At 36.8% G+C, this 27269-nt stretch overlaps 1 protein-coding gene across 1 annotated transcript in view; it reads left to right on the forward strand.

Annotated features, from left to right (window-relative positions):
- Window positions 1-26447, forward strand: part of synr (sayonara) — a 76417-nt gene extending 49970 nt beyond the window's left edge. Inside the window, exons 3-8 of the mRNA XM_069848713.1 lie at window positions 126-347; window positions 6103-6500; window positions 14551-14809; window positions 18022-18126; window positions 22368-22413; window positions 25656-26447. Of these exons, the coding sequence (XP_069704814.1) occupies window positions 126-347; window positions 6103-6500; window positions 14551-14809; window positions 18022-18126; window positions 22368-22413; window positions 25656-25912 (1287 nt within the window). The 3' untranslated portion in view covers window positions 25913-26447. The remainder of the gene's footprint in view (window positions 1-125; window positions 348-6102; window positions 6501-14550; window positions 14810-18021; window positions 18127-22367; window positions 22414-25655) is intronic.
- The last annotated feature ends 822 nt before the right edge of the window (window positions 26448-27269 follow it).

Raw genomic sequence — 27269 nt, forward strand, 5'->3', positions numbered from 1 at the left:
AAGTTGTGTAACAATACACAAGTCCACGAGGACACTGATCATTATCGTCTTTATTCGGTGCAGGTTCAACTCCATTTTATTAATTTTTTTGATATTGTGGGCAAATTTTCCCGATTTTCTGACAGGAGGGCTCGGCCAGCCCGGAAGTTTTGGAAGCCTACCTGGGTCTCGAGCAGGCCATCTGGCGAGAGGAGCAGCAAGCTCCAGCACCGGCCCCGGCTCTGAGCTTCGCGACCGCTAGGCTAGAGGCGCTGACGACGGAGTTGCAAACCGCGGAAGAGCGCGTGGCTGTGTGGAGTCGGTCTGCAGGCGGCGGCGGCGCTGGCAGCGATGAGAGCATGCGACAGGTGGGAGGAGGAATCCGTGGCGGTTCTTTGGGGAAAAAATTTATAATTTTGTGCGCAAGCAGTAACGACTCTTAATACACATCAGGTTCAAATAATGGAGTATGCATTTGGAGAGAAATTATATTTAATTTAATCTGTTAATTGTACATAAATTACAGAAAGTAATAATGTGAAAGTTGAATGTACTTTTGTGGTTTTCAGATCAAAGCGGAGGCGAAGAAAACGAATGGACTAACAAACTAAACTTAGCCATTTGTGATTGTCTCAACAATAACAATTGAAGCGTTGGGCCGAATAACGGTATAATCTTACAAAGGTGTCACAATTTTTTTTTTTTTTTTCCAATATCTGTATCAGGGGCGCCTCTACACGAGTTACAACTATGAATTTCTATGTCACTAGTCACTTGTAGCGTATCCAGTTGTTTACATCGTATTGGGAGATATTGCACGGGAGTTTGTTCTCTTTACGAAGACTGGGTACTTTAACTCTGTGTATCAGGTTTCGTTTGATCTGTTACGTAAAATGGACGACTGCAAGACAGTGACGATTTCTACAGTAGACATTGACCGGCTAAATAAATCTGAAAAAAAAAAGGATTCAGACAAATTAATATTAATAATGTGAAAAGATATGTCACGAAAATCCCTGAGAGATAGTGGTCGTCTGTTATTTTTGCAGTATTTTCTTTATTCATTTGTTATTGTTACAACTTTCATTAATTTAATGGTGTCCCTACATCTCAATACTGCTGTTATTTTCTAATAATAGTGTTATTATTTGATCAATATTTTATGTTTATTCATAATATGACATTGAGTGTAACTTTAATAACTTGCATGGTGTTAATTCATATTAATATATAGTATTTAAAAATAAATATCATAATAATTTTTTCATAATTTAACCTTTTTATTGATTTTGTATATTTCAAAATATTCTGATTGTATAAAACTGCTTATTGTCTGTATTCCCCATTAGCATTTCTGTGGAGTTCTATGATGTGTAATATGACTTTCAATAACATACAATTGTATACTTCGCTTATTCTACAAAACATATTGATGGAAGAACGGTCTATGTTGTCCGTCCGATAGTAAATTTATGAGCGAAATTACGATGTAATATTTTTGTTCCTTCTGCACAGTTAACAGATTGTAACATAGATCGTTATTCTACCCAAAACTTCAATCATTTTCCTTCAATCAGACATGAAAGTGCATTCATTTGTAAATGGTCTCAACAAGTAGTACTTCTTTTTTACACTCATTTTTTTAAATAGTGATGAAACAACTTTCATTTTCGAAACTCCAGTCTTCTATGTCCTACTCTCATGATTATGTGTTTCATCACTCAGTGATTACTAGTCTGCCATGTTCATGAATTTAAGCAAAACCAAGAAGATAGATTTCAGGAGTGTTTCCAATCTTTGGTATGGCTTCTCACGGAGGAAAAATAAATCTGGAATGCCAATATTTCAAATTTATCCTAAGTAAATGCAGTGGCGTATACTGGTTAAAGGGTTTGGGCTACCACTGACCCTATTATTACACAAAATATATTTTAAAATCCTATAATAAAATTCCTTACATATTTATGTGAATTCCAGACGTCTTGATTGGGACGAAAATATGTTGATGACTTCGTCCTTGAAATTACAGTTGGGCCACTTGCAAAGTTTCTGTAGAAATGACTTTTCAATGGATATTATGCCAAGCCAGATAAACGTTCTTGTGTATGAGTTGATCTACAGTAGGATTTTATTCTCTTCAACGCAGAAAATGTTCTTTCTACCGATGCTGACGAAGCTGGTATTGTCAGAATTAATGTTGCTAATTTAAGGACTTCAGGAATAACTTGGTTCAGCTGGTTTTCATATATGGCAGATAATATTTCATGGATAGGTTTGTTCGTAAAATCAAAGACTTCTGCTGAATATATTACACTTAATTCATTTTTCAAACGTACTTGATCAAAGTGGCTGTTATAGGACTGAAATAATTTGTTTAGTGCCTCATTCGGGAAGTTTACTCTATAAGCAGAAAATTTTTGAGAATCTAGGAGATGTGTGAACTGAAGCTTTCCATAGTCAGAAAATCTGTCAGTAATTTCCATGTGCATACGATCTAGTAGGCTGTAGTACAGCTGCCTGTATTTCAATTCATCATCTCCTTTTCTTCGCTTTAATGGTGGTTCCATTGTATTGGCTGAAGAATTTTCATTTTCCATATTACTCCATATGGACGGAAACCCACTACGTCTGAACTCGGATATAGTATTTTTTTTAACTTTGATACCTCTTGCAAGTAGTATGCTATGTCTAGACTTTTTGTCTGAAGAATATTGTAGAGCACATCTGTATGTGCGAACACTCTAGCATAGACTTCAAGAAGAAATATATTCTGAAACTGTGTGAAAAAATTCAAATATCCTTGAGCCTGCACATTTACAGCATCATCCCAGTTTTCTTCAGAGTCATTATAAATGATATTTTTAAAAAGAAAGCAGTCCGTTTTTCTCTGTATTCCTTTACTGTATTTACAAGCCGATATGTAAAATTCAATCTAGTTGGTGCTACTTTTGGGAGTTTCTTGTTCATAATTTCCTTGAGTTTTCTGATCTTTTAGGAGATGATGAGAAAAATGCAGCTAAACCCGACAGTGTTTTGAAAAAAATGCGGCATTCTGGAATGGATGAAGTAGTTTGTTGCAAAACTAAATTGAGAACATGGCTGTAACAATGGACAAATAGTGCTTGAGGATACTTTCCTTGAACTTTTGTTTTTAAGCCATTATTATTTCCCGCCATAACTGAAGCACCATCGTATGTCTGTGCAATTAACTTATTGCCGACATTGTATTCTGCTATAACACCTTCCACATGCTGAAACAAAGCAGCAGCAGTTTTGTCCGAACTGACATTTGTGAATCCTATAAACCGTTCTTGAACATTGGCAGTACTGTCGACGTATCTTAAAACAGTGGACAATTGACTCTGATTAGAGCAGTAACTTGTTTCATCAACAACAATGGCCACAAAAGGTTTTATGTTCTTTATCATAACCCCACTTATAGCAAATATTAAGTCATTCTGAATTGCGAGAGAAGTACCACGAAATACTGTTGAACTCTCAAGATGATTGGCCAGTAAATGGTCAAATTCACTTAAGGAACTTAAATATTCAATATAATTTCCTATATTGTCTGATTCCACACTCTCGTTATGACCCCGAAAAGCCAATTCTTGTTTTCCTAGAAAGCAGACTGCGTTAATAAGATGCAGTAAAATCTCCCGATTTTTTTTTTCACAAGAGCATTGTGTTGGTTGATGTGTAGAGCTTTTTGCTTATCTAGCTGTAAATCAATTCTTGTCTTCCAAAAGTTTGCAAAGTTCATGCTACTAAAATATGAGCTTTTGATTTGTCGTATTCTAGGACTGTCGTTCGAAGGGAGTTCATATTAGAAAACCCCTCTTTTGACCACACATTAGTTTCGCGGTTAAATAACAAACATGGCCAGCAAAATAGTTTAGACAGTTTAGAAGTATCACACAACCAATTCCACTTACCATATGATGTTGAAGTGAAATGGCGTGTGTACTCTCGCTGTTTTTCTTTTACGTCCATGGACAAATTTAACTCAGGAGTTGGTCTTTCCATTTTCACAATTTCAACTTTCTCGTTGTTATGTACGACGGTTAAAAGGCACTTTTAATAAACCTTCTATTACACAGTCATTTTCAACACAAACCTCTCCACAAACTTGTTCTGCCATATTTTTCACAATATCACTTAATTGGGAAATTAAAAACTTAATAATTCACAATTAATATAACTCTTAGACACTCGAACAAATCACAGATTTAAAATAATGCACTGCAAGAACACAATCACATTCATGAGCTAGCGTACTAAGCCTATTGCTGCTTCGCGCCTGCGAAGAAACCGATCACGAGAGCGGCAACTCGCCCGGCCTACATTGCACGATGGAAACAGAAGGGAGAGGGGGGGACGGGTAGTTGTGCTACAGGACAGCGTGCGCGGTACGGTCACAGGCTACCTCACGTAGCAAGCGGTTTCTCCAGCGATGCCGCCTTGACAACTTGTTTCTTTTCGAGAGCAGAGAGCGCATATAAATCTAACAATTACTTTAATTTTAATTACTATGGTAAAACTAATAATACAAAATTATTACATTATGTTATATTATAAACTTTTTCTTTTGTAATTTCCTTGGGCTACCGCCGGTAGCCCCTGTAGTCCGCAAAATACGCCCCTGAGTAAATGAACTCTATACCTGAAAAGGTTGCAGTTAAATTTTACTCACAAATTCTGGCAGCCCACGACAATATTATACTCTGCCAGTCAATATATTCTTCTATCATCGGGAGCAATGCATTCATCATAAATAGTTACTCCCATGTCACTTATATGCATTTTGATGATACTGTTCGCATTCATTCCGGCTTTGTTCCGATATAAATACCTCTTGCAAAGAACAGTTACATTCTTTAATTTTGTAAAATGACCACGAATTGAAGACCTGAAGAACCTAGACAAGCTGGACTTGCAGCAACAAGAAGCTTCTACATTACGACTGATGATATTACCGTTGGAAAGCAACATCATTAATTCATTCATTCAGTGTTCTGCCCAAGGGCAGGTCTTTCACTGCAAACACAGCTTGCCATTATGCAATGCCAAATTACCGTCTATCCGCCTGAAGATTAGACAGCCGGTAGAGTTATACTTTTGTTTGTTTACAATTGTATGCCATCTTTAGAAATCGTGGTGATACTGCTCATTTTACTCGCCTCGACTAATGTGTCCTAAACTTGCTTCTTTCTTGATCAGTTATTATCGAAGGCTTGTATGATCTCACGCCACTTTATTTCTATTTGTGGGGACACATAAGGACTCTTATGTATCATAACCCCGAAAAAGTCCGAAATAATTAGAAATACTCATTGCCGCTACTGTGGGTGATGTCCGAGATCAAGCACATAAAGTATTCTTCAATGTCAAAGGTAAATGGTCCGACGATGTAGGAAAGTTTGACTTATTGTGAGATAATGTCCAGTAAATTTGAATAAAATCTCATTTTTCACATATACAGCCTTAAAATTCCTCTGCAATGTCCCCTCTTTCATTTCCCAGCCATATACCACTACACTATCGGTTGCGTATCCTGCAGGTTAAGGCTGGTTCACAACAAATGTGAGAATACATAATTAAATACATTTATTTTAATATTATTTCCGTTCTCGTTGTCGTTTCCGTTTCCGGTTTATTGTGAACCAGCCTTTATGAAATGACGACTTTAATATCACGTACTGACAAAATGACTCATCCGGGACACTTTGTTCATATACTTAAAATAATCATTTGAACCCAACCTATCATCTCAAAAAATATTTATTTCTGAAACATTCTGTATTAATAATGGTTCTCCTCTATTAATTTCTACCGCCAAAATGACTCATTGTGGACAACATGTTCCTATTCTTAAAATGATCGTCTATACCCACCCTATAATCCGTAAAAATATTTACTTATTTCTGAAACAACCTGTATTAACAATGGTTCTTCCCTATCAATTTATATCTGTTGAACTTTTCTCCTTTCTTTTGTTGTCGCTGTCTACACCATTCCTCATTCACTTATCTGTGTCGATAAATGAAATTACTTCTAACAACTAAAATTCCTTCTCCCCCTGCCTTTGAACTCACATTTGAAACATCTTTCTTTCCCGGCCAGGTGGTGTTGGAGCTGGGTCTACACCGGAACGAGGCGCGCGCAGCCGAACACGAGGAGTTCGTGGCCAATATCAACCGCCAGGCATTGGCTCGTAACGAAGTGGCTCTGCTGGAACGGAGACGCGAGGAAGCGGAGGAGGAGGTCAAGGTTCTGACGTCCAAAGTGGCGTACCTGCAGGGTCTGTACCAGGAGGAAGACGCGCTGCTCAGCGGGCTGTTCGGCGAGGCGTACGGCAGCGACGAGGAGCGGCACGTCGAGGTGGAGCTAGACAGGCTGCGGAGCTACCGCGACACGCTGGCTGGCGGCGAGATGGAGTGGCGCGAAGCGGTGGCTCTCGTACAGAGCGCAACCGAGCTGCTGGACCGCGCCCTCGTCTGCTGGAAGCAGATTGACTCCCAGTGAGTGCATTCTTAAGAAACTCAGTAGAAAAATATTTTTGGTTAACTTTTCTATAGGCCTAACATATGAATACAACATATTTCTAAATAATAATCATAATAAATAGTGTTCTTCATAATTTAGACCAGAATTATGGCATGAATACGTCTTTAAAAATCAGACTGATACATGGAGAATCAGGATTGAAACTGCGCTATAACGTTTGCAGGATGATCCATTCCAGCACTAAACTATAACTTCGTGACTAATAACACGATTGAAACAAATGTGATATCGTTCGATTGGGATCCACGACTATGATGCGATCATGGTCTTGAGTTGGCGCTGCGCATGTGCGAGGCACAGGGGTGATATCGCGGTGACTGGTAGCCATTTTGAGCGTGGGTGAAAATTTCCGGGCAATATATCTCGCGACTCAGATATGTTACAATGCTGATTTTTGTGCCAAACGAAAGATTTCATCTAGATTTGACGATCTAAGTCAGACTTATTCACATAAAACCCAGGCCGTGTCCCCGACACAGCAACACCCCGGTTTTATTATGAATATTATTTTTTTATAATTTCTGGCGGCCAGTCAGCTCAGTTGGTAGAGCAACTAACTATGGACTGGAAGGTCCCAGGTTTGATTCTTGGTGGTGACGGGATTTTCTCAATGTCAAACTTCCAAAATGGCTCCGAGGTTCACTTAGCCTCCTATCAAATTCAGCATCGGGTATTTCCCGGGGGTAAAAAGGCGGTCGGAACGTGGTATCGACCACACCATTTCGTTCTAGTGCCGAGCTAAAGAAAATACGGTGCTCTACCTCTATGCCCTCATATGTCTTTATAGCATGTATAGGGGATACATTTATATTTTTTGTAATTTCGCTGATTTTTCTATTTACGTAAATAGCTTACCAGATACATACAGTGAAGCCAAAATAATGCGTTACAAATGCAATATTTCATAAAAGAGTCAATTAAATTAGATGCTGATTTTTTTTCAAAGTCTGCAGCAGAATATTCTTAAATGTATTACAGCTAACAGTGTGTGCAAGCTTATGTAATCTATTAAACATAGATACTGCCATGGACATAATTTCCCCCCCCCCCAGTCTAGCATTATATTCAGTCAGGTGAAAATTGTAACTTGTATTATAATTATGATGATCAGATCTGTAATAATAATTTGCTGATTTATTCTTTACCTTCAGCAAAAAAGTGAAGATGTGAAGATTAATAACAGTAAGAATAGCCTCATTTATGGATAGTGGCTTACAATGCGCGTCATAAGCAGAACCGGTTAATATACGTAAGGCTTTTTTATTGTAATCGGAGAACATAGCTACACTAGAACTATTTCCCCATACAGTAATACCATAGGTTATTATACTATTAAAGAAGGCAAAATAAGCACTTGTTCATATTATGTTTTAGGCACCAGTATTTTCAATTTACCTTATAAATAAATAACTTTTTAGAGTTTAGTACGTACAAACATAATCAATATGGGGGGGGCAAGATAATTTGAGATCCAGTACAATTCCTAAAAGTTTAACAGATGACTGTGAGTTGAAAATGGACGCAAGAGAAAACACTGGAATTAATGAACATGTAGGGAGGATCCTTGTTTTTCGGATCCCCAGCATCCTGAATACAAGAAAATATCTACAGTGTAAAAAAAACTCATAAACTATTATTTGAGGCTGATATGGAAAAATATTATCCCTCAAGACAACAACCAATCCTAAATCCAGCCCACACATCTTCGCCAAACACACCTCTTTGCCATCCTCAATAACAACAGTAGCAGCAGGAGCTACCAATATTAACACGTCATATACCAGTACCATCACTATCATTGTCTTACAGTACTTCTACTTATTGACACAGCAATAGCAGGACCAACTCTATTTCAATATCATAAAATTAAACAATTCAGAACATAGGATAACTCAAATGAATGCTGCTTGAGGCGTACACCGATATGATTTAGATATGAGGCAAAATAACATAATAGCACTTTCGAAACAGTTCCGAGAAAAGAAAATAGCATGTTGGAACACCCTGTTCCGAAATAACAGTCAAGACTAGCGATTATCTCGCCAGCCGAGAGGACAAGTAAGTATAAACATTCTGAGCGAACGGGCAAGCATCCAGTATGTTCAGAATAGTTCGCTCAGCGTAAACGCGGCTTTAGACAATAGATTATGCTGACATAGCCTATGCCTCTGAAACATGGTCGCTAACGGAATTTTCAACTTGATCTTCAAACTACATTATGTCTACACTAGGGGAAAATTGACACAGCACGTTAACAGAATATATGAAACGCAAATAGCAAAATATTCATGAATTACAGGCCAAGAGGACGAAATGTGGATAGACGAATATGGGGGAATTATTTGACGGGAGTAATATAATGTATTGCGAGGAGCGGAAAGGGCCTTGTGCTTTTGTTATTGTTGTTAATGTTAATGATGATGATGATGATGATGATGATGATGGTGGTGGTGGTGGTGGTGGTGGTGATGATGATGATGATGATGATGATGATGTGTTGTATAGAGAGGTGCTCCTATAAAATATGAGCCCTGTATACCAAAAGAATAATGATTGGGTTGAATTTCCTTGTTGAGGTTTTTCAGGGTTTTCCCTCAACCGTGAGGCAAATGCCAGGAAATTCGGGCCACAACATTCCTGAATATCACTGGCCTCATTCACCACCGAAATCATATTCATAACAAATCAGTAATACATATACAGTCGCCATCTAGTTCACAATAATAGAACCAGTCTCAACAATGGTACACAGACCTTCGGTTTTCAACCAAAGATTAACTCGCGATATGACCAAAGATGTTAAAAGCGAGTATAAATAACAGCGAGAAAAAAAAATGATTGCTGCTCCTGTCAATGAAACAATCAAATTAAACAAAAATTGACCAGCTTAACGTAAGTGAAAATGTCTGTATTCGTATTATTTGAAGTACAGAATCCTTCGTATCTCACACTTCCATCACACGCAAGCTCGAAGACATTTTCTGTTATAGGCTACACCCCGCACAGTTACCGCGAAATCGGCCGACTTTCGTAAGTACATAGTAACTTTAGTTTATAGAGCTGTTTAGCAGGGAACATTTTATAAACAACTTAAAATTGAATACAAGTTACATCTTGACTAATCTCTTCTTACGAAATTTTCGAAAAGGCTTGTCGGGTATTTTTTTTTTTTAATTTTTTACCTAACTTAAAACTGGTTACAATACGTAACTATGTAACAGTATCAAACAAAAACACATAAATTTGCACTACACTACACACAATGAGTAACACAATTCCTTCAGTAATCCCAAATAGAAAAAAATAATATGCATTACATTACGCACGAATGGGTAATCCCTTCAATGTTCTCATTATAAAAAAAACACGAAATCTTGCACATATTACACATGAATGAGTAATCTCTTCAGTATCCTACAAAAATGAGAAAATAGCACGCTAGCTTGCACTACATTATGCACAAACGAATAATCTCTTCAGTGTTCTCAAACAATTAGAAGAAACATGTTAGCTTGCACTACATTATTCACAAATGTGTTCTAAAAAAATTAGAAAGAAAACTGATACGCTACATTATGCACAAATGATTGAATTCTTTAGTGGTCTCAAAAATTAGAAAAAACAAAACGCCTTGCACTACATTATGCACAAGTAAGTAATAACTTACTTTCAGTGTTCTAAAAAATAGAAAGAACACGATAGCTTGCACTACATTATGTACGGATGAATAATGATTCAGTGGCTCAAAACATACCTAGGTGAACTGCACTTATGCAACGCCCGCCAAGAGACCTTGAACTTCAGCGCGTACGACATACGCAGTGTTGGAGGCAACGTTTCTCACTGTAGGTTTACCTTTGTCTAATATAATAGCAAACAAATTAGGAAAAGTGTACAAGGGTACACAATATTAAGTAAAATAATTTAACAGTACAGTAACAGTACGCGTTATAAACAGATTAACAAAGTCTACACTTAAATGAAATATTGGAATTAAAATTAGAGCATGGTACATCTTTTTATATTTCTAAACAACATACCAGATAAGAAACAGAAAGCAAAGATAAAGCGCCACTGACAGAAATTCCCATATCCTGATCAAAGGCACTGTTGGGACGTACACATATCCCCAAGAGCTCCACTTGTAAGATAGTTCGAAACCAGAATGACCATCTTCACTCAACGTCAACCGGACAGGCGACCTGAGAGGGGAGAATGAAGGCTTGGAGGAGTGAGGTAGCTATGATGTGAGAGCCCTCAATATCACAAGGGAAAAGATCAAGAGTGTCGAGCCACACTAACAGGACAGCTCTCGTCGGTACCTTTGATGTTGTTGCCGATATAGCCAGCTCAGAATTGGGTTTAGTTCTCAATGAAGCCAACTATATCGCTAGGATCGATGTAGCTATCATCTGCTTTTAGCTATCAGTTCTTTAACATGTTAAGCTTGAAGATAAAAGTTTATCTATTATTTGTGATAGTCCTTTGTCATAACTATATTTTTGTATTATTAAGTGGTCCTAATGAAAATTAACTTTTCCTGTACAAAATCTGTGTATAAAAATCCTGTGTTGATAAGAAAAACAAAACACATCATTAGTCAAATGATGGCACTTTTATTCTATTCATATCCATTATATTTCGTCTTGCATCATAATGTTGAAAAATACATATGTACATGGAAATAAAACAAGAAAATTATTGTAAATAATTATTGAGATGAAAATAAAAGATGATCCTTCACGGAAATATTGGTATACCGAAATATTAAATAAGCAAGAATTTATAGTATTGATTGAAAGAGTGTTCAATACGCATCTAATAGTAATTGTAGGCCAATTATGAAATATATTTAAAATTTTCAATCAAATGACTTCTCATTCTTATTGCAAATTAACATTTGCTACAACATGTTACTAAAAGGAAGGTATAAACGTTTTCGCCTGTATGGCATCATCAGATACGTAATTTTTTAACGATATCTAACATAAGTACAATGTAGAATGTGTTCATTTGTAATGAAATATTGATTTATAAATTACATAACAATAAAAGGTGAAGATATGAGTCAATAATTTATTACAAATGAATACATTCTAAATTGTACTTATGTTAGATACATGCGAAAACGTTTATACTTTTCTTTTAGTAACATGCAGCAACCAACCGTTGATCCGCAATAAGAATGATAAGTCATATGATTGAACATTTTAAATAAACATATTTCATAACTTTGTAATTGACTTATCTGAAAACCAAAAATGAATTGTAAAATACTAAATAACCAAGTTTACAGTACTAAGTGGATCCAATAATTATCTATCTGCATTCTTGTTACACATAACTTGAGAGTCTTACGTTTACGTAGTTGCCTAAAGTATCCAAGCAACCCACAACAGTGTAGCTATGCTTGGGGTATAAGTTGGCGACATCCAAAGCTGTTCAGTGAACATAAAAAACCAAACAAAACTAGGCGGTTGGAAAGGAGTGCTCCAATAGAGGAATTTCGTAGCAAGCACGTCGTTAGGAAAGAATGAAATGTATTTTACATATTATATAGAAGGAAATACTTGTCATTTGAAACAATTAAAATGTTTACAGTCTCTGACTGTAGTGTATATCGACTCGTAAAGTACGCACTCATAATTTGTTTTATTATAAATTTGTGCTGACATTTATATATTATTTTTCATTTGTTAATAATTCAAACTTAACTTAGATGTGAAGCATATAGAAGCGTTTTACTTAACATAAAAATTAGGGGTAAACAAATTCCGAGCTTCAGATAGCCATGGCGAGTAAAAAAATTATGTTGTTCTTGAATTCTTCATGGAGTTCAAAAATGTTTAAGACTTCGATTTATTTTATGTCACTACGACTAAATACATCTTGTTCATAAAAACGGATGCAGGAAGAAATTCGAATGTGCTTTTTAAATTAAAATCGTTACATTTGTTGCGTATCTCAAGATATTGTCCTACATAGCTTCAGTCTCTGAGGGCCCGTGTTTGCACTGCATAGATATTTAATATTGTTTAATATGTTCCAGTAAATGTATCTCTATCTTAGCTCAAATGGTTTTCTCATTGTATGTGTGGAAAAAATGTGGTGGCTCTTGAAAATAAAAGGATTAAATACAACTTGCTTTACTGTATGAGTGACTTGCGTGTTATCAGCAGCTCCCTATAGGGAATATACTCTATAGCGGTGAAAAATGGTTACGTTGAGAAACCCCGTAAGTCTGTGACTAAAGGAGTTTCAAAACCAAAGCAACTATATAATTTGCTCTCACAAGCATTCTATACACCAGACTTGCGGTGTTTCAACATAAAATGATGCGTCTAGGTTACGACTTTAATTTTTTTCATATAAAACGAAAATGACGTACAGAGTTATAAAAATAACTGATTCAAATATGTTAATATAAAAACGTACTCTAATTGAAGACTGGACATAAAAAGTCTGTAAGAGGAAACCCCTAGAAAACAATGTTTCCTTGTGCAACTATCAATGTAATATTATACATTTTGCACATCTATCGTAGAAACAAAGTTCTAAATAAAATTACAATGAAACTTACCCTCTTTTCTTACTGGATTGAGCCAGGGACATAAACTCTATTTTAGAAAAACTAATTTTGAAAAATATTGGCACTTATAGCCTTTTTTATATTTAGTCTTCAAATCAAGATCTATATGTTTAGGAACCTTAAGAGCAGGGTATCCTGTAGTTATAAAATAATATTATGTATTATGGATACAGGTGAAATAAAATACAGGGACATCATTTTATTTTTACTTCAATTTTTATTGTACCTGAGTTTTTGAATGTACTTCACTCCCACCCCTTCTACTAATGAAGTTACAACTGTCCTCCAGACAGAATCAAGGCCGCATATAGTAAACAGCACTGAGTTAATGAGTATAGTACGTTCCAGAAATATGTTCACGTTTTCCAGTGACGAAAGAGCTTTCAATATTGAATCATATTTTCGCACAGGTACTGTCCGTTTACCTACGTCGCATCCCGATTTCCCCCACCTGCTCCTGTACGCCCCTCTCTAAAAGCTGGGCTGTCTTAGCTCTTTTCTGAAAACATTAATTTCTGTTAGGAATTGGACTTCTACGTAATATTATACAACTGTTTAAAATAACTTAAATAAAAGGGCCTCGTTCAGTAATTAACTGTCACGTGATTTCTACCCTTTCTACGATTCTGCGGCATAACCACTTGGACGGACAGTAGATACCATGTCTGAGTAATTTTATCTGTGTGGGTCGGGCAGAAGTGAAGATTGAATTTACAGTACGTAAGGCACTCTTTTATAGAGTAGGTACAGAATTATTTCAACATGAGTTACTAGTACGAAGGACAAAACTGGTAATTGGAATTAGATGCAATAGTCTATAGTGCAATAATATGCACAAAAGAACTGAAGCCCGTATCGAAATGAACGGCCACCACTTTCAAAAATGTGTTTAAATATCCATATTATGATTATTTTTCAATTTAACTTCATTCTCTGAATTGTACGCTAATGTGCTGTAGACAGTATAATATACACTGCATAATGAATACGTTCGCATGGATAACTCAGTTCGTGAGTAAAAACTCTTATTGTTAATAGAGTACTGCATTTTGATTAAACAAAAACCTAATGAAAATTATCGAACTCAAAATCGCGATATTTCCTAGTTTACGTAAATGTATGAAGTACTTTTCTTCCCTCCTATACCTAGTAAAGAGATTTGTTTGTGTTTTACGCCAGTATCATCGAACTCCAGCTGTGGAAGGGGGTAGCGAACAGTGTTTCCGGTTCTCTAAAGGTATAGCCAAGTTAATATTAAAAATGTTAGTAAAAATAAAATGATGTCCCTGTACAACCCATCTTTAGCGGATTTTACCCCACGCGCATATTTTGTCTTTGTTCGATGCGACACTACATTGAAACTCCCGTGCGATATGCAGGCACTCGCGCTGACATCCCGCTCGCTCTCTGTGCAGGACGCCAGAGACGCGCTTCCACCTGAGCACGGAGACGCGGAACTGCCTCCAGGAGGCAGCGCTGAGCGTGCAAATGGCGCAGGCCATGCTGCCCGGCGTGCAGTTCCCCTACTGCACGGCGCGCGAGATCCACGCCGTGCTGCAGGCGGTCGTCTACATGTTCACCGACATCCAGATCGCGGACCGCTACCACCACGCCGGCCAGTGCTACCGCAATTTCCAGGAGCGCGCTAAGGCACTGGCGCAGTGGATGCAGGAGGTGTGGGAAAGTTACAGCCATATAGACGACCTACATGGTTCAACTTCAGAGTGTGCATGCAGCTTCGCCTTAAAAGAAAATTTAAACTGTTTTTAAATGCCTAAATGTTTTATCTTCGATATTCTAAAGCTCTGTAATTTTTTTAAGTTAATATGTAATACAGTACTAATAACACTGCACTTTAAAACAATATTTAAAATTTATAAACCCTTTACCAATTTTGTACAAATGTAGCACCTCCAACATTTACACAAATTTCAGAGTTGTTAATTTTTCGGGCGTGGGTTCGATTCCCGCTTGGAATGATATCTGGTTAGATTTTTTCCGAGGTTTTCCTAACCGTAATACGAATGTCAGATAATCCATGGCAGTTCCTCGGTGTCACGTCTGCAAATACCATTTCGCTATCACCAATTCCATCGACACTAAATAACCTATTTGATACAGCGTCGTTAAATAATAATCTAAAATTGTACTAATTATTATTGAACAGACTGATATATTGTAGTACAGAAAACTCCATGCACACTCAGACTATCGTAAGAGTTCATAGCAGTCTCCTATATGTATTGAATTTTGATGTGGGCGTGAATGGTCGGTAAGTTGTCTCATCCAGGAGCAGTGTGTTTTACGTGCCTTAAGTGTACGATACCATCCTCGCAGCTTCACTCCTATACTGAAGAAGTAAAACTCAAGCCAACATGAATAAGCCTGAGAATTTGGGGCATAACAGCAAGCATGGCAGTCAGTAGGTCACCGAGGATGACATTTTCTGCTTTATTTCGCTTCTATGCAATGGCCATGAAGTTTGGACACGCAGCAAAACAAATCAAATTTTTTCTCCCATCACTTTCTTCATCTTCTCACCTGTTCCTTTCCCCCATTTTATCAACTTTCTCCTTCCTTTCTCCATTTCTTTCCTCTTCATTTTCTTTTCCTTTCCCATTCTTGTCTTCACTATCTTCTCTTTTGTTTTCCTTCTTTTTTCTCTCATCTGTTTCCCTTCTTTTCCTCCTCATCTTCTTCACTTCCCTTTCCTTTTTTCTTCCTCATTTCCTTCTTTTCATTTTTCCTTCCTAATTTTCTTCACTTCCTTTTCCTTCTTTTATCTAATTTTCTTCTCTTTCTTTTCCTTCTTTCTTCCTCATCTTTTTCACTTCCTTTTCCTTTCTTCCTCATTTTCTTCTTTTCCTTTTCTTTTATCTTTCTCATCTTCTTACTTCCTTCCCCTTTTTCCCTCATTTTCTTCTCTTTCCCTTTCTTCTTCACTTTCTTTTCCTTTTTCCTTATTTTCTTCTCTTCATTTTCCTTTTTTCTTACTCATCTTCTTCTCTTCTTTTTTCTTTTTCCTTCCTCTCTTAACTTTCATTTCCATTTTTCTTCCCCATCTTAACTTCCTTTTCCATTTTTTCCTCATCTTCTTCACTTCACTTTTCTTTTCCTTCCTTACCTTAATTTCTTTTCCCTTTCTTCTTCCTCATTTTTTTACTTCCTTTTTTTTGTTTTCCTCGTCTTATTCAGTTCCTTTTCCTTTTTCTTCTTCATCTTTTTCACTTCCTTTTCCTTTTTCTTCATCTTCTTCACTTCCTTTTCCTTTTTTTCTTCCTCATCTTAATTTCCTTTTCCATTTTTTCCTCATCTTCTTCACTTTACTTTTCTTTTTTCTTCCTTACCTTAATCTCTTTTCCCTTTTTTCTTCCTCATCTTTTGACTTCATTTTTCTTTCGTTTTCCTCATTTTCTTCACTTCCTTTTCCTTTTTCTTCCACATCTTTTCACTTCTTTTCCTTTTTCGTCCTCATCTTAACTTTCTTTTCCTTTTTCTTCCTCATCTTCAATTCCTTTTCCTTTTTTTCTTCCTTATCTTTACTTCCTTTTACTTTTTTCTTATCTTCCCTCTCCCTCCTATTCCTCCTCATCTTTCTCTTTTCCCTTCTTTTCTTCATCTTACTATCTTTTACCTTTCCTTTTTTTCCCAGCTTCCCTTTTCACTTTCATTCCACCTCCACATCTTCTATACTTTCTTTTCCTTTATTTTTCCTCATATTCTGAATTTCTTTTCCCCCTTTTTTCCTCCTCTAATCCCCTTCTCTTTCATTTTTTCCCTCGTCTTTCCTTTCTATCATTTTTTCATCTTCCTCTCTTATTTTTCCTCCCTTTTCCCGTTCTTTTCCCAGTCATCTTCTTCACTTTCTTTTCCTTCTTTCATCTTCTTCTCCTCCTTTTTCCTTTGTTCCTCCTCTTTTACTTTCCTCTCTTTTATTTTCCCTCCTTTTCCCCCCTCATCTTTTTCACTTCGTTTAAATTTTTTTCCTCATTTTCTTCTCTTCCCTTTCTCTCCTTATCTTTCTCTTTTCACCTTTATTTCTTTCTCATCTTCTCCTTCCTTTCCCCTTCATCTCCTCATCTTTATTTACGTTTTCCTTTTCTCCTCGCCATCTACTTCTCCTTTTCCCCTTTTATTTCCTTCCTTCTTCCTTTTCCATTTTTTCTTGCTCACTTTTTTCTACTCTTCTCTTCTCCTCATCATGCCCGTCTCTTCCTTTTTACCATTGTCTCATCTTCTTTCCCCCTTCTACCGCTCCTTTATATATTTTATTTTCTCTCATTTTCCTCATTCACTCCTTTTTCTTCTTTTCTTCATCTTTTTTCTCTTTCCGCTTCTCGCTTCTTTAATTGCGTCTCTTTCTCCCTATCTTTTCTTCCTGCTACTCGTCTCCTTCTCTTCTCTTCCTTTTATCTATCTGTACAGATTTTATGTTCAACTTGTAGACATTACATGAAATGTACTAATTATAAAATACTTTATTCAGAAGTATAGGGTTATTCGAAAGTATCTAATGATATGTAAGTCCTTTAAATTTTTTTAGAATTAAGTTTATAGAAAAATTATAGTACAGTTTTCTCCATAAAAGTCTGAGGCTTATTAAAGTGTAACTATGGATAAAAATAAAGGAATATTTTGATTTTATATTCTGTATTAATAAAATTATCTAAAGCCTTACATCTAAAATGAAGCATAAATTTCAGGTAACTAAAAACCTATAGTTCACTTTAATAAATAAGAGACGTCCTTAGTAATACTAAATATTACAACAGAAGAACTAAATATTTTTACTCCAGAAGCTGCATGTAGGCCTGTCCACTCAAATTTACAAGTTAAAAAAATATTAAAATAACTGTTGTCGCAAAGGCTTGTGGTTGCTGTTCCAGACAATCGAAAAGTCGCTTCGCAAGGATGTCGACGATGTTGACGCCAGGGTGGGCGAGACCACGGAGCGCCTGCGCAGACTACGCGTCTCCCTCATCCGTCACAAAGTATGTGAGTGTTGTTCACTCCTAGCACACAGGTCATGAGGCGACATTACGACGAGATTCAGTTGTATTATTGGACACGTCCTGTTCATACGGCTATGTCCAGAAAGTTTAGAGACAGAGTTATCGCACACAAATGAGGAAAAGCAGTCAAATTCTGTAAAGTAAAGTAAAGTACGTAGTATTATGCCTCCGCTGCTGCAGAAATGTTTGCATATTCTGAAACACAACGCTACTTGTTGCACGGGTTGTACATTATAATAATTGAAACATTTGCATCAATCTTATTCTTACTCCTCAGAAATTACGCTCAATGGGATCTTCCGTCCTCACGTGACTATAACTCTGCATGTACTTTTTGGTCTGCCTAATGTACATTTTGCATCCTATGGATCTGTAGTTTAGAAATATTTTCTGTAGGTATTCTTCGTGCATTGTTAATATATGTTAATTAATACCAGTTAATTTTTCTGAAGTTTGATTAGTGTAGTATGTAGCTGGTCGGCGTTGTATCCAATGGAGGGAGAAAGGAACTGGTCACCTTATCCCATTTCTCCTGGTTTTGTTGCCTCATAAGTGATGCCTTGTTGACATCACTAAAGCCTTGGTTCTTCTGAACCGACTCTTGCGACGTGCGAGGCCCGCCTCGCACAAATTCGGACTACATGAGAGATAGTGAGTGGTTTCTATGGCTGCGAGGTACGCAGACCTCGCATCTCACAGTTATAGAAATCACTCACTATCTCTCATGTAGTCCGGATTTGTGCGAGGCGGGCCTCGCAGCTCGCACGTCGCATGCGTCGGTTTAGAAAAACCAAGGCTTTAAGAGGTTCAGACCTGTCTTCGGACAGTTGACTAAACAACAACAATCAGTTTATTTCTTAGTTCGCAATTTTTGTGTCTAAACTGTTAGTTATTTGCGGGTATCCATGCTGTTCTTTTGTTCCAAAAGGGTAAATCCAACTCCCTATCTCAAGAACCTCATTTTTAAGAATTCTATTTACCTTTTACTTTTAGCGTCTTGTTTTTATTGATGTTATTTCGTTTTGATTTATTCAATTTTGTATTAAAAAGTTTTGAACATATAATATGAAACATTAAAATCTACATAAAACTAGACACTTCTTAAATTATATCACTGCTTATAACTATCTTGCAGCGTTTGTGATTTTGTTCCCTAAATGCCATAGATCTGGTTTTACAGGTTAAATTGTCTGCAATAAATACTTCTTTTACGTTCATGGCTGATTTTTAAAGCCCATCTTCTGTTTTTTTTTTTTACATTACCTGATCGTCTGCAAATGAGATAGTTTCTATTCGATCTTTATTTAATAAAATTCCCCCTTTAAAACCTTTTCTCTCTGTTTATTAGCTTCCTCAATGTACATGCTAAATAGAACTGACGACAAGAGATAGCCCTGTTTAACACCTTGGTTCGTTTCTACTATCTTGATTCCTAGCCTCAGGCCATTGGCCATTGTCAATTACAATTTCTGTGCTTTTATAAAAACGTTGAATGACTGTGATTAAATACATAGAGTACTCTTTATATTGTATTATTCACAACACCTTGTTGCGGAGAACCTTATCGAAAGCTTTTTCGTAACCCAAGATTAAATCAATGAATGAGAAAACTGTTGAGTAGTAAGTTCAAATTTCAATCAGGAAAAGTTCCAGGGATACTTTACATCTTAACTCAACAAATGTGCGAGGTGAATAATGTCACGTGTTCATGTGTTTTTTGTCTTGTTTTGACTATCGTACAGTTTCGTTAAAGGCCGCCTTGCCAATGTGCAACTACTTTAACTACATTCTGAATGTAACTTAACTGCTTGTGCAAATATCTTGGACTTGTACGATGTTCTCAGCAGAGTGCGTGGTGGATGAATGTCGTACCGCGCACCATCTCGTTTGTTTCTCGTCCTTTATTGAAACGCTTACGTTATTCAAGCACACATTCACATAATAACGCTTCATCAACGGACATTTACTGTATCAAGATGGAAGCTGGTACCCCCGGAAGCTCCCTTGCCAGCTCCGGGGTATGTAATATCATGGGTATTCCAGTTCGATTACTGTCACTGACAGGATTGATACTTGTAGTAAAAACTGAAGAGGATGAAGGTTCCACGGACTTTTCCCGTTTCTTTCAAATTTACTAATGACAGTCCAACAAAATTTCATTCATCCTAACTCTCTCATAACTTCACATATTACAATAAATCCAGTCAGTCATTTAGTGTTCTGCCCAAGGGCAGGTCTTTCACTGCAAACCCAACTTTCGCCAATCTTTCCTATTTTCTGTCTTCCTCTTCGTTTCCTCATATGATCCACATATCTTAATGTCGTCTATCATCTGATATCTTCTTCTACCCCGAACTCTTCTCCCGTTCATCATTCCTTCCATCCTTCAGTAGGCAGTTTCTTCTCAGTCAGTGATCCAACCAATTCCTTTTTCTCTTCCTGATCAGTTTCAGTATCATTCTTTCTTCACCCACTCTTTCCAACACAACTTCATATCTTATTCTGTCTGTCCACTTCACACGTTCCATTATTCTCCATATCCACATTTCAAATGCTTCTATTCGCTTCTCTTCATTTCGTCGTAATGTCCACATTTCTACCCCATACAATGCCACTCCATACAAAGCACTTCCCTAGTCTCTTCCTTAGCTCTTTTTCGACAGGTCCGCAGAAGATGCTCCTTTTTCTATTAAAAGCTTCCTTGGCCATTGCTATCCTCCTTTTGACTTCCCGCCTGCAGCTCAAATTACTACTTACAGTAGGCTACACCCCAGTATTTGAAGCTGTTCACTTGGTCTACTGCCTCATTTAGAATTCGCAAGTTTATTTTTTGTATTTTTTCTTCCTATGACAATGCTCTTCATCTTGTTTGTATTTATCTTCATCCCCTACTGCTCACAGCTGTCATTTAGCTCCAGTAGCATATCCTTTAGTATCATTTCCTCTTCTGCTAACAACTCCATATCATCAGCGATGTTATGAACTTTATTCTTCTTCCTCCTACTATCACTCCTCCCATGTTCTGAACACAGTTCTTTACTAAATCCTACATATAGATGTTGAACAGTGTAGGTGATAAAGGACATCCTTGACGTACTCTTTTCCCAATTTCACTTCCTTCTGACATTTCTTCTCCTATCCTGATTTTGGCTCGTTTTTTTCATATAAAGATTACTGAACAGTATTCTCTCTTTCCAATCCACACCAATTTTCTTTAGAATCCCCACCAGTTTATTCCAATCCACTCTGTCAAAAGTCTTTTCTAAGTCCACAAATACTACATACACTTCTTTATTCTTCTCTAGGTATCTTTCGCCGATTGTCCGTAGCAGTCCAATTGCATCTCTCGTACCTTTCCCCTTCCTGAAGCCAAACTGCTCTTCTTCCAACTGTTCTTCCATCTTATAATATAAACGTCGATTCAGTATTCACAAGAGAATTTAAAATAAATATGGCACAAAAATGGCTACCATTTTCATACTCTCAAAACTTTCCGGACATAGACTGTATTTATATTTATTGGTATACAATATTGGTCTCATACGAAGAGTATAATTTGTGCCGTAGGATATGTAGATGTTACCATATGAATGACGTCAATGTATACATTTCTCGGCACAAATATAAGTAATGCGAAGTAAGTGGATGGACAAAAATTAATTCATTATAAATAATTAAACATAATACCAGGTACTGGTTAAGAGTATGTCCGAAAACATGCAAATTCATTCACGTACAAATGTAGTAAAAGTATCAATAGCAGTCAGACTCTCAATATTTCGATAAGTATGGACCTTGATGGCCACATTCACATGAAGGTAACCGACATTTATAACTGTAACTGTTGTTCCTCTCATTTAACAAGACGGCGAACTACCGTTGTACCTCTGGTGGTAGGCGCATTTGTTGCGCTCGGACGTGGGTTCGATTCCCGCTTGGACCGATTATTTAGTTGAGTTTTTTCACAGGCTTTTCTGAAATGTAAGGTGAATACCAAGTAATCGCATGGCGAATCCTACGCCTCATTTCGCCAAATACGATCTCACTCTCACCAATTCCATCGACGTCAAATAACCTATTAGTTGATACAGCGTCGTTAAATAACCGGGTAAAATACAAGACGGCTATAATATATTTTTTGTATATCGAAATCCGAGCAAATTTCATTAAGAAAACCGAAATATTATGAAATGAGGAAGTGACACTTGCTTGTGTTTCAGATGGGTGACTACTCCATGGAGGGCCTCATGGCGACACCACCTTACGGTAAGAACTCCAATCATATCTCAAAATGTAGTTCAGTTGTAGCCAACATGACTTCTTGTCGCTCTCGTAGGCCACAATTTGCGAAAGAAGATGGTTTAATTTGTTTTAGGAAATGGCCTGCACCCTTGCTGATCGTATAATGTTGGTAGTAGTGGTTATATTAGGCAATAACAATAATTATATAGTTATGGTGATGATGATGCTGGCACTAATGTTAAGGATATTAATAATGAGGGTGATAAACATAATGAAAGGATGATAAGAATAAAACGTGTGGTCAAAGGAATAACGTTAATAAGGACGACAACGATAACAATAAGGATGATGGTGATGATAAAGGTGAAAAGGATGATGGAGTTAATTATAAGTATGGGGTTGATTATAAGAATATAGCGATGATAAGAACGTAATTAATGATAAAATAAATTGTAATGATAAGAATGATGGTGATGATAAGGATAGAATTAATAAAAATATACGGCGATGATAAGTTAGTATGATGGAAATTATAAGATTGGAGTGAATGATACGAATAATGACGATAAGTATGATGACGATGATAAGGATGGAGCTAATAATAAGATTAATGACGATAATGAGAATGGTGGCGATGATAAGGATGGAGTTAATGATTAGAATAATGGCGATGATAAGGATGGATTTAATGATTAGCATAATGAGTCCACACTTGTGGAGTAACGGTCAGCGCGTCTGGCCGCGAAACCAGGTTGCCCGGGTTCGAATCCCGGTCGGAGCAAATGCTGGGTAACTTTCGGTGCTGGACGCCGGACTCATTTCACCGGCATTATCACCTTCATTTCATTCAGATGCTAAATAACCTAGATGTTGATACAGCGTCGTAAAATAACCCAATAAAATAAAAAATAGAATAATGATGATGATAAGTATGATGGCGATGATAAGGATGGATTTAATGATTAGAATAATGGCAACGATAAGTATGATGGCTATGATAAGAATGGAGTTAATTATTAGAATAATGGCGATGATAAAGATGGATTTAATGATTAGAATAATGATGATGATAAGTATGATGGCGGTGAAAAGGATGGATTTGATGATTGGAATAATAGCGAAGGTAAGGGTGGATTTAATTATTAGAATAATAATGGCAATGTTAAGGATGAATTTAATGATTAGAATAATGACGATGATAAGGATGGAATTAATAATTAGAATAATGGTAATGATAAGGATGGAGTTAATGATTAGAATAATGGCAATGATAAGGATGGATTTAATGATTAGAATAATGACGATGATAAGTATGATGGCTATGATAAGGATGGAGTTAATTATTAGAATAATGGCGATGATAAGGATGGATTTAATGATTAGAATAATGATGATGATAAGTATGATGGCAATGAAAAGGATGGATTTGATGATTGGAATAATAGCGAAGATAAGGGTGGATTTAATTATTAGAATAATAATGGCAATGTTAAGGATGAATTTAATGATTAGAATAATGACGATGATAAGGATGGAATTAATAATTAGAATAATGGTAATGATAAGGATGAATTTAATGATTAGAATAATGACAATGATAAGTATGATGGCAATGATAAGGATGGAGTTAATTATTAGAATATTGGCGATGATAAGGATGGATTTAATGATTAGAATAATATCGAAGATAAGGGTGGATTTATTGATTAAAATAATAATGGCAATGTTAAGGATTCAAATTCAAATTCAAATTCAAATTTATTCACAATTTACATTTGAAATTATACATATGAATATATACCCGAAATGAGCATATGCTCGTGCTCGGGTGCAGTCCAGTAGTCTACATAAATGTTAAAAAGATCAATAATAAAGTTGATGTTAAAAATAATAGTAACAATAATAATAATAATAATAATAATAATAATAATAATAATAATAATAATAATAATAATAATAATGAAACAAAAATATTTACAATAATAAAATAAATACTAAGACGGATAAAACAAAATATAAAACCACTAGCGAGAGTAAACACAACTTAAATAAGCATATAATAACCAAAAAAAAAAATGACTAACTCGAAAATCAACAGAAAAGTTCGATGTATCGCAGACGACAGAACCGCCATATTGACATTGTGCTATGCATTATTGGTAGTAGGGGGGGATGAATTTAATGATTAGAATAATGACGATGATAAGGATGGAGTTAATGATTAGAATAATGGAAATGATAGGGATGAATTTAATGATTAGAATAATGATGATGATAAAGTAGGAATTAATGATTAGAATAATGGCGATGTTAAGGATGGATTTAATGATTAGAGTAATGACGATGATCAGTATGATGGCGATGATAAGGATGGAGTTAATGATTAGAATAATGGTGATGTTAAGGATGGATTTAATGATTAGAGTAATGACGATGATCAGTATGATGGCGATGATAAGGATGGAGTTAATGATTAGAATAATGGCGATGTTAAGTATGATGGTAATGATAAGGATAGAGTTAATGATGAGATTAATGGCGATAAGTATGATGGCGGTGACAAGGATGGAGTTGATAAAAAATATATCGCGTTGATAAGTTAGTATGATGGCGATTATAAGGTTGGAATTAATGATACGAATAATGGCGGTGGTAAGTATGATGACGATGATAGGGATGAACTTAATGATACGAACAATGGCGGTGATAAGTATGATGATGATAGGGATGGAGTTAATGATAAGGATAATTACGATGATAAGGATGATGGTAATGATAAAGTTAATGAAATTAATGATAAGAATAATGACAGTGAGATAGAGGAGATGGTGTTGAGCATATGATAGTAACGATAGGGATGACGAAGATAATGATAAGAATAACAGCAGGGATGATATGGGTAATGAAGATTATGATTACGAAAGTGATGATGATGATGATGATGATGATGATGATGATTGATGATGATGATGATGATGATGATGATGATGATGATGATGATGATGTATTGAAACGCCTGTAAGTAGATTTGTCTGCTACGCCCAGGTGACGGAGAAATCTTTCTTCTATCACGCACAATAATTTTTTAAGGTAGCGCCCTATGTACACAAAAATGTAAAGAATACTGAAAATTTCTAAGTGTGCTATTTCGTTGCATTAAGGAAATATTTAACATAAAATATTGAATAGAAATATATTGGTTTCACTTCTTCGTCCTTTATGAAGAAAGATAAATACATTTCACATACTTTGTACTGTCTCCACAGGAGCCCCGGGTTCGCGACGAATCGCCACTTCGGAGCGGCGATTTAACGGCGCTCAGGCCCTTAGACCTGCCTTCGACGCCCGACAGTACAAGATGGCATCGCGTCGTGAAGACATGTGGCAAGGTCCGGTCAATTTCAACGCACGAGGAGAGTGGGGACCCACCGGCCCTTGGGGAGCAGGATTATTGGGTGCAGGGGCACAGGTGCCCGGAAACAATGGTGCAGCAGTGCAAATACCTGGACAATGGAGTCAATGAGACACCTGCCTGCGCATCTGACCAACTTCACAATGGAAACCTTAACACAAGAATCAGTACAATGCAAGCGAACCTTCGTGATACAGTATCATTCTGAGGTTTGGCCGAAGTCTTAATTGCTTGGGAGTGTGTTCTGTCTGGCTACTCGAATTATCTTTTCTTTTTTTAGTTGATTATTTAACGACGCTGTATCAACTACGACGTTATTTAGCGTCGATGAGATTGGTGATAGCGAGATGGTATTTGGCAAGCTGAGTCCGAGGATTCGCCATAGATTACCTGGCATTCACCTTACGGTTGGGAAAAACCTCGGAAAAAACCCAACCAGGTAATCAGCCCAAGCGGGGATCGAACCTCCGCCCGAGCGCAACTTCAGATCGGCAGGCAAGCGCCTTAACCGACTGAGCCACTATCTTACAGTCTAGACGGACATATAATAGAAGTCGAATAGCATACATAGTTTCAGCACGACCTAGGATTTCTATTTAAAAGTCATGCTGAAAATTCAGATAAGTTCAAATTGTAATATGAAATAGTTTTGTACAATTTTCAGTCTATCACTTATCTAAGTGTGAAAGCAGAAATAAATTCTGTTACATCAATTAAAATATTATATTAAATATCACGAATATTTTCGACTTTTTATATAAGTCATCTTCAGGTGATATAGTTAGCTGACAAATACAATTGAACATAAGTGAAAGAGGTACAGTGATAAAACATATAAGTAATTTAAACCATGAGTAGTAAGGAAATGAAGCTGACGTCAAGGGTCGGAGGGTATGGAGGGTCGGAGGGGGCGTGGCCAAAGGAGGGGTGGGGAAAGGGGGCTTGGCCAAATGAGGGGTGAGGGGAAACGGGGTGTGACCAAAAGAGGGATAGGGGAAAGGGGGCGTGGTCAAAGGAGGGACAAGGGGAGCTGGTTTGTGATTGGTGAATGGGGATTTGCAAGCGAGCGGTGTGGAAAAGCGATTGACGAATGAGCATGGAGATAATGTTGAAATGGAGTGGAGCTGTGAGAGGGAGGAGTTTTGGTTCCATGTGAAAGTGAAAGGTGTGTTACATAAGATCCAAGGCAAACCTCTCGACATGTGTTGAGGTCCGTTGTTTGTAATTCACCTTGAACCAAATGTGAAAGTGGAAGCGCGACGTGTTGACACATGACAAGGTGAACAACACCTCGACACGTGTCGTGTATTCGGCGTACACCGGCTGACCTTCCGCAGCCCAGCCGGTTGAAGAGAAAGTTCAGTTGCAAAAGAGTTTTTTGCTCCATGTCACTGGTATAAAAGCGGAAGAATTCGGGTTGTATATAGTTGTATCATGGATCCATTAGCTACATTATCACGCATTAGTG

Source organism: Periplaneta americana, chromosome 15 (genome assembly GCF_040183065.1).
Source record: "Periplaneta americana isolate PAMFEO1 chromosome 15, P.americana_PAMFEO1_priV1, whole genome shotgun sequence".
Taxonomy (NCBI): domain Eukaryota; kingdom Metazoa; phylum Arthropoda; class Insecta; order Blattodea; family Blattidae; genus Periplaneta; species Periplaneta americana.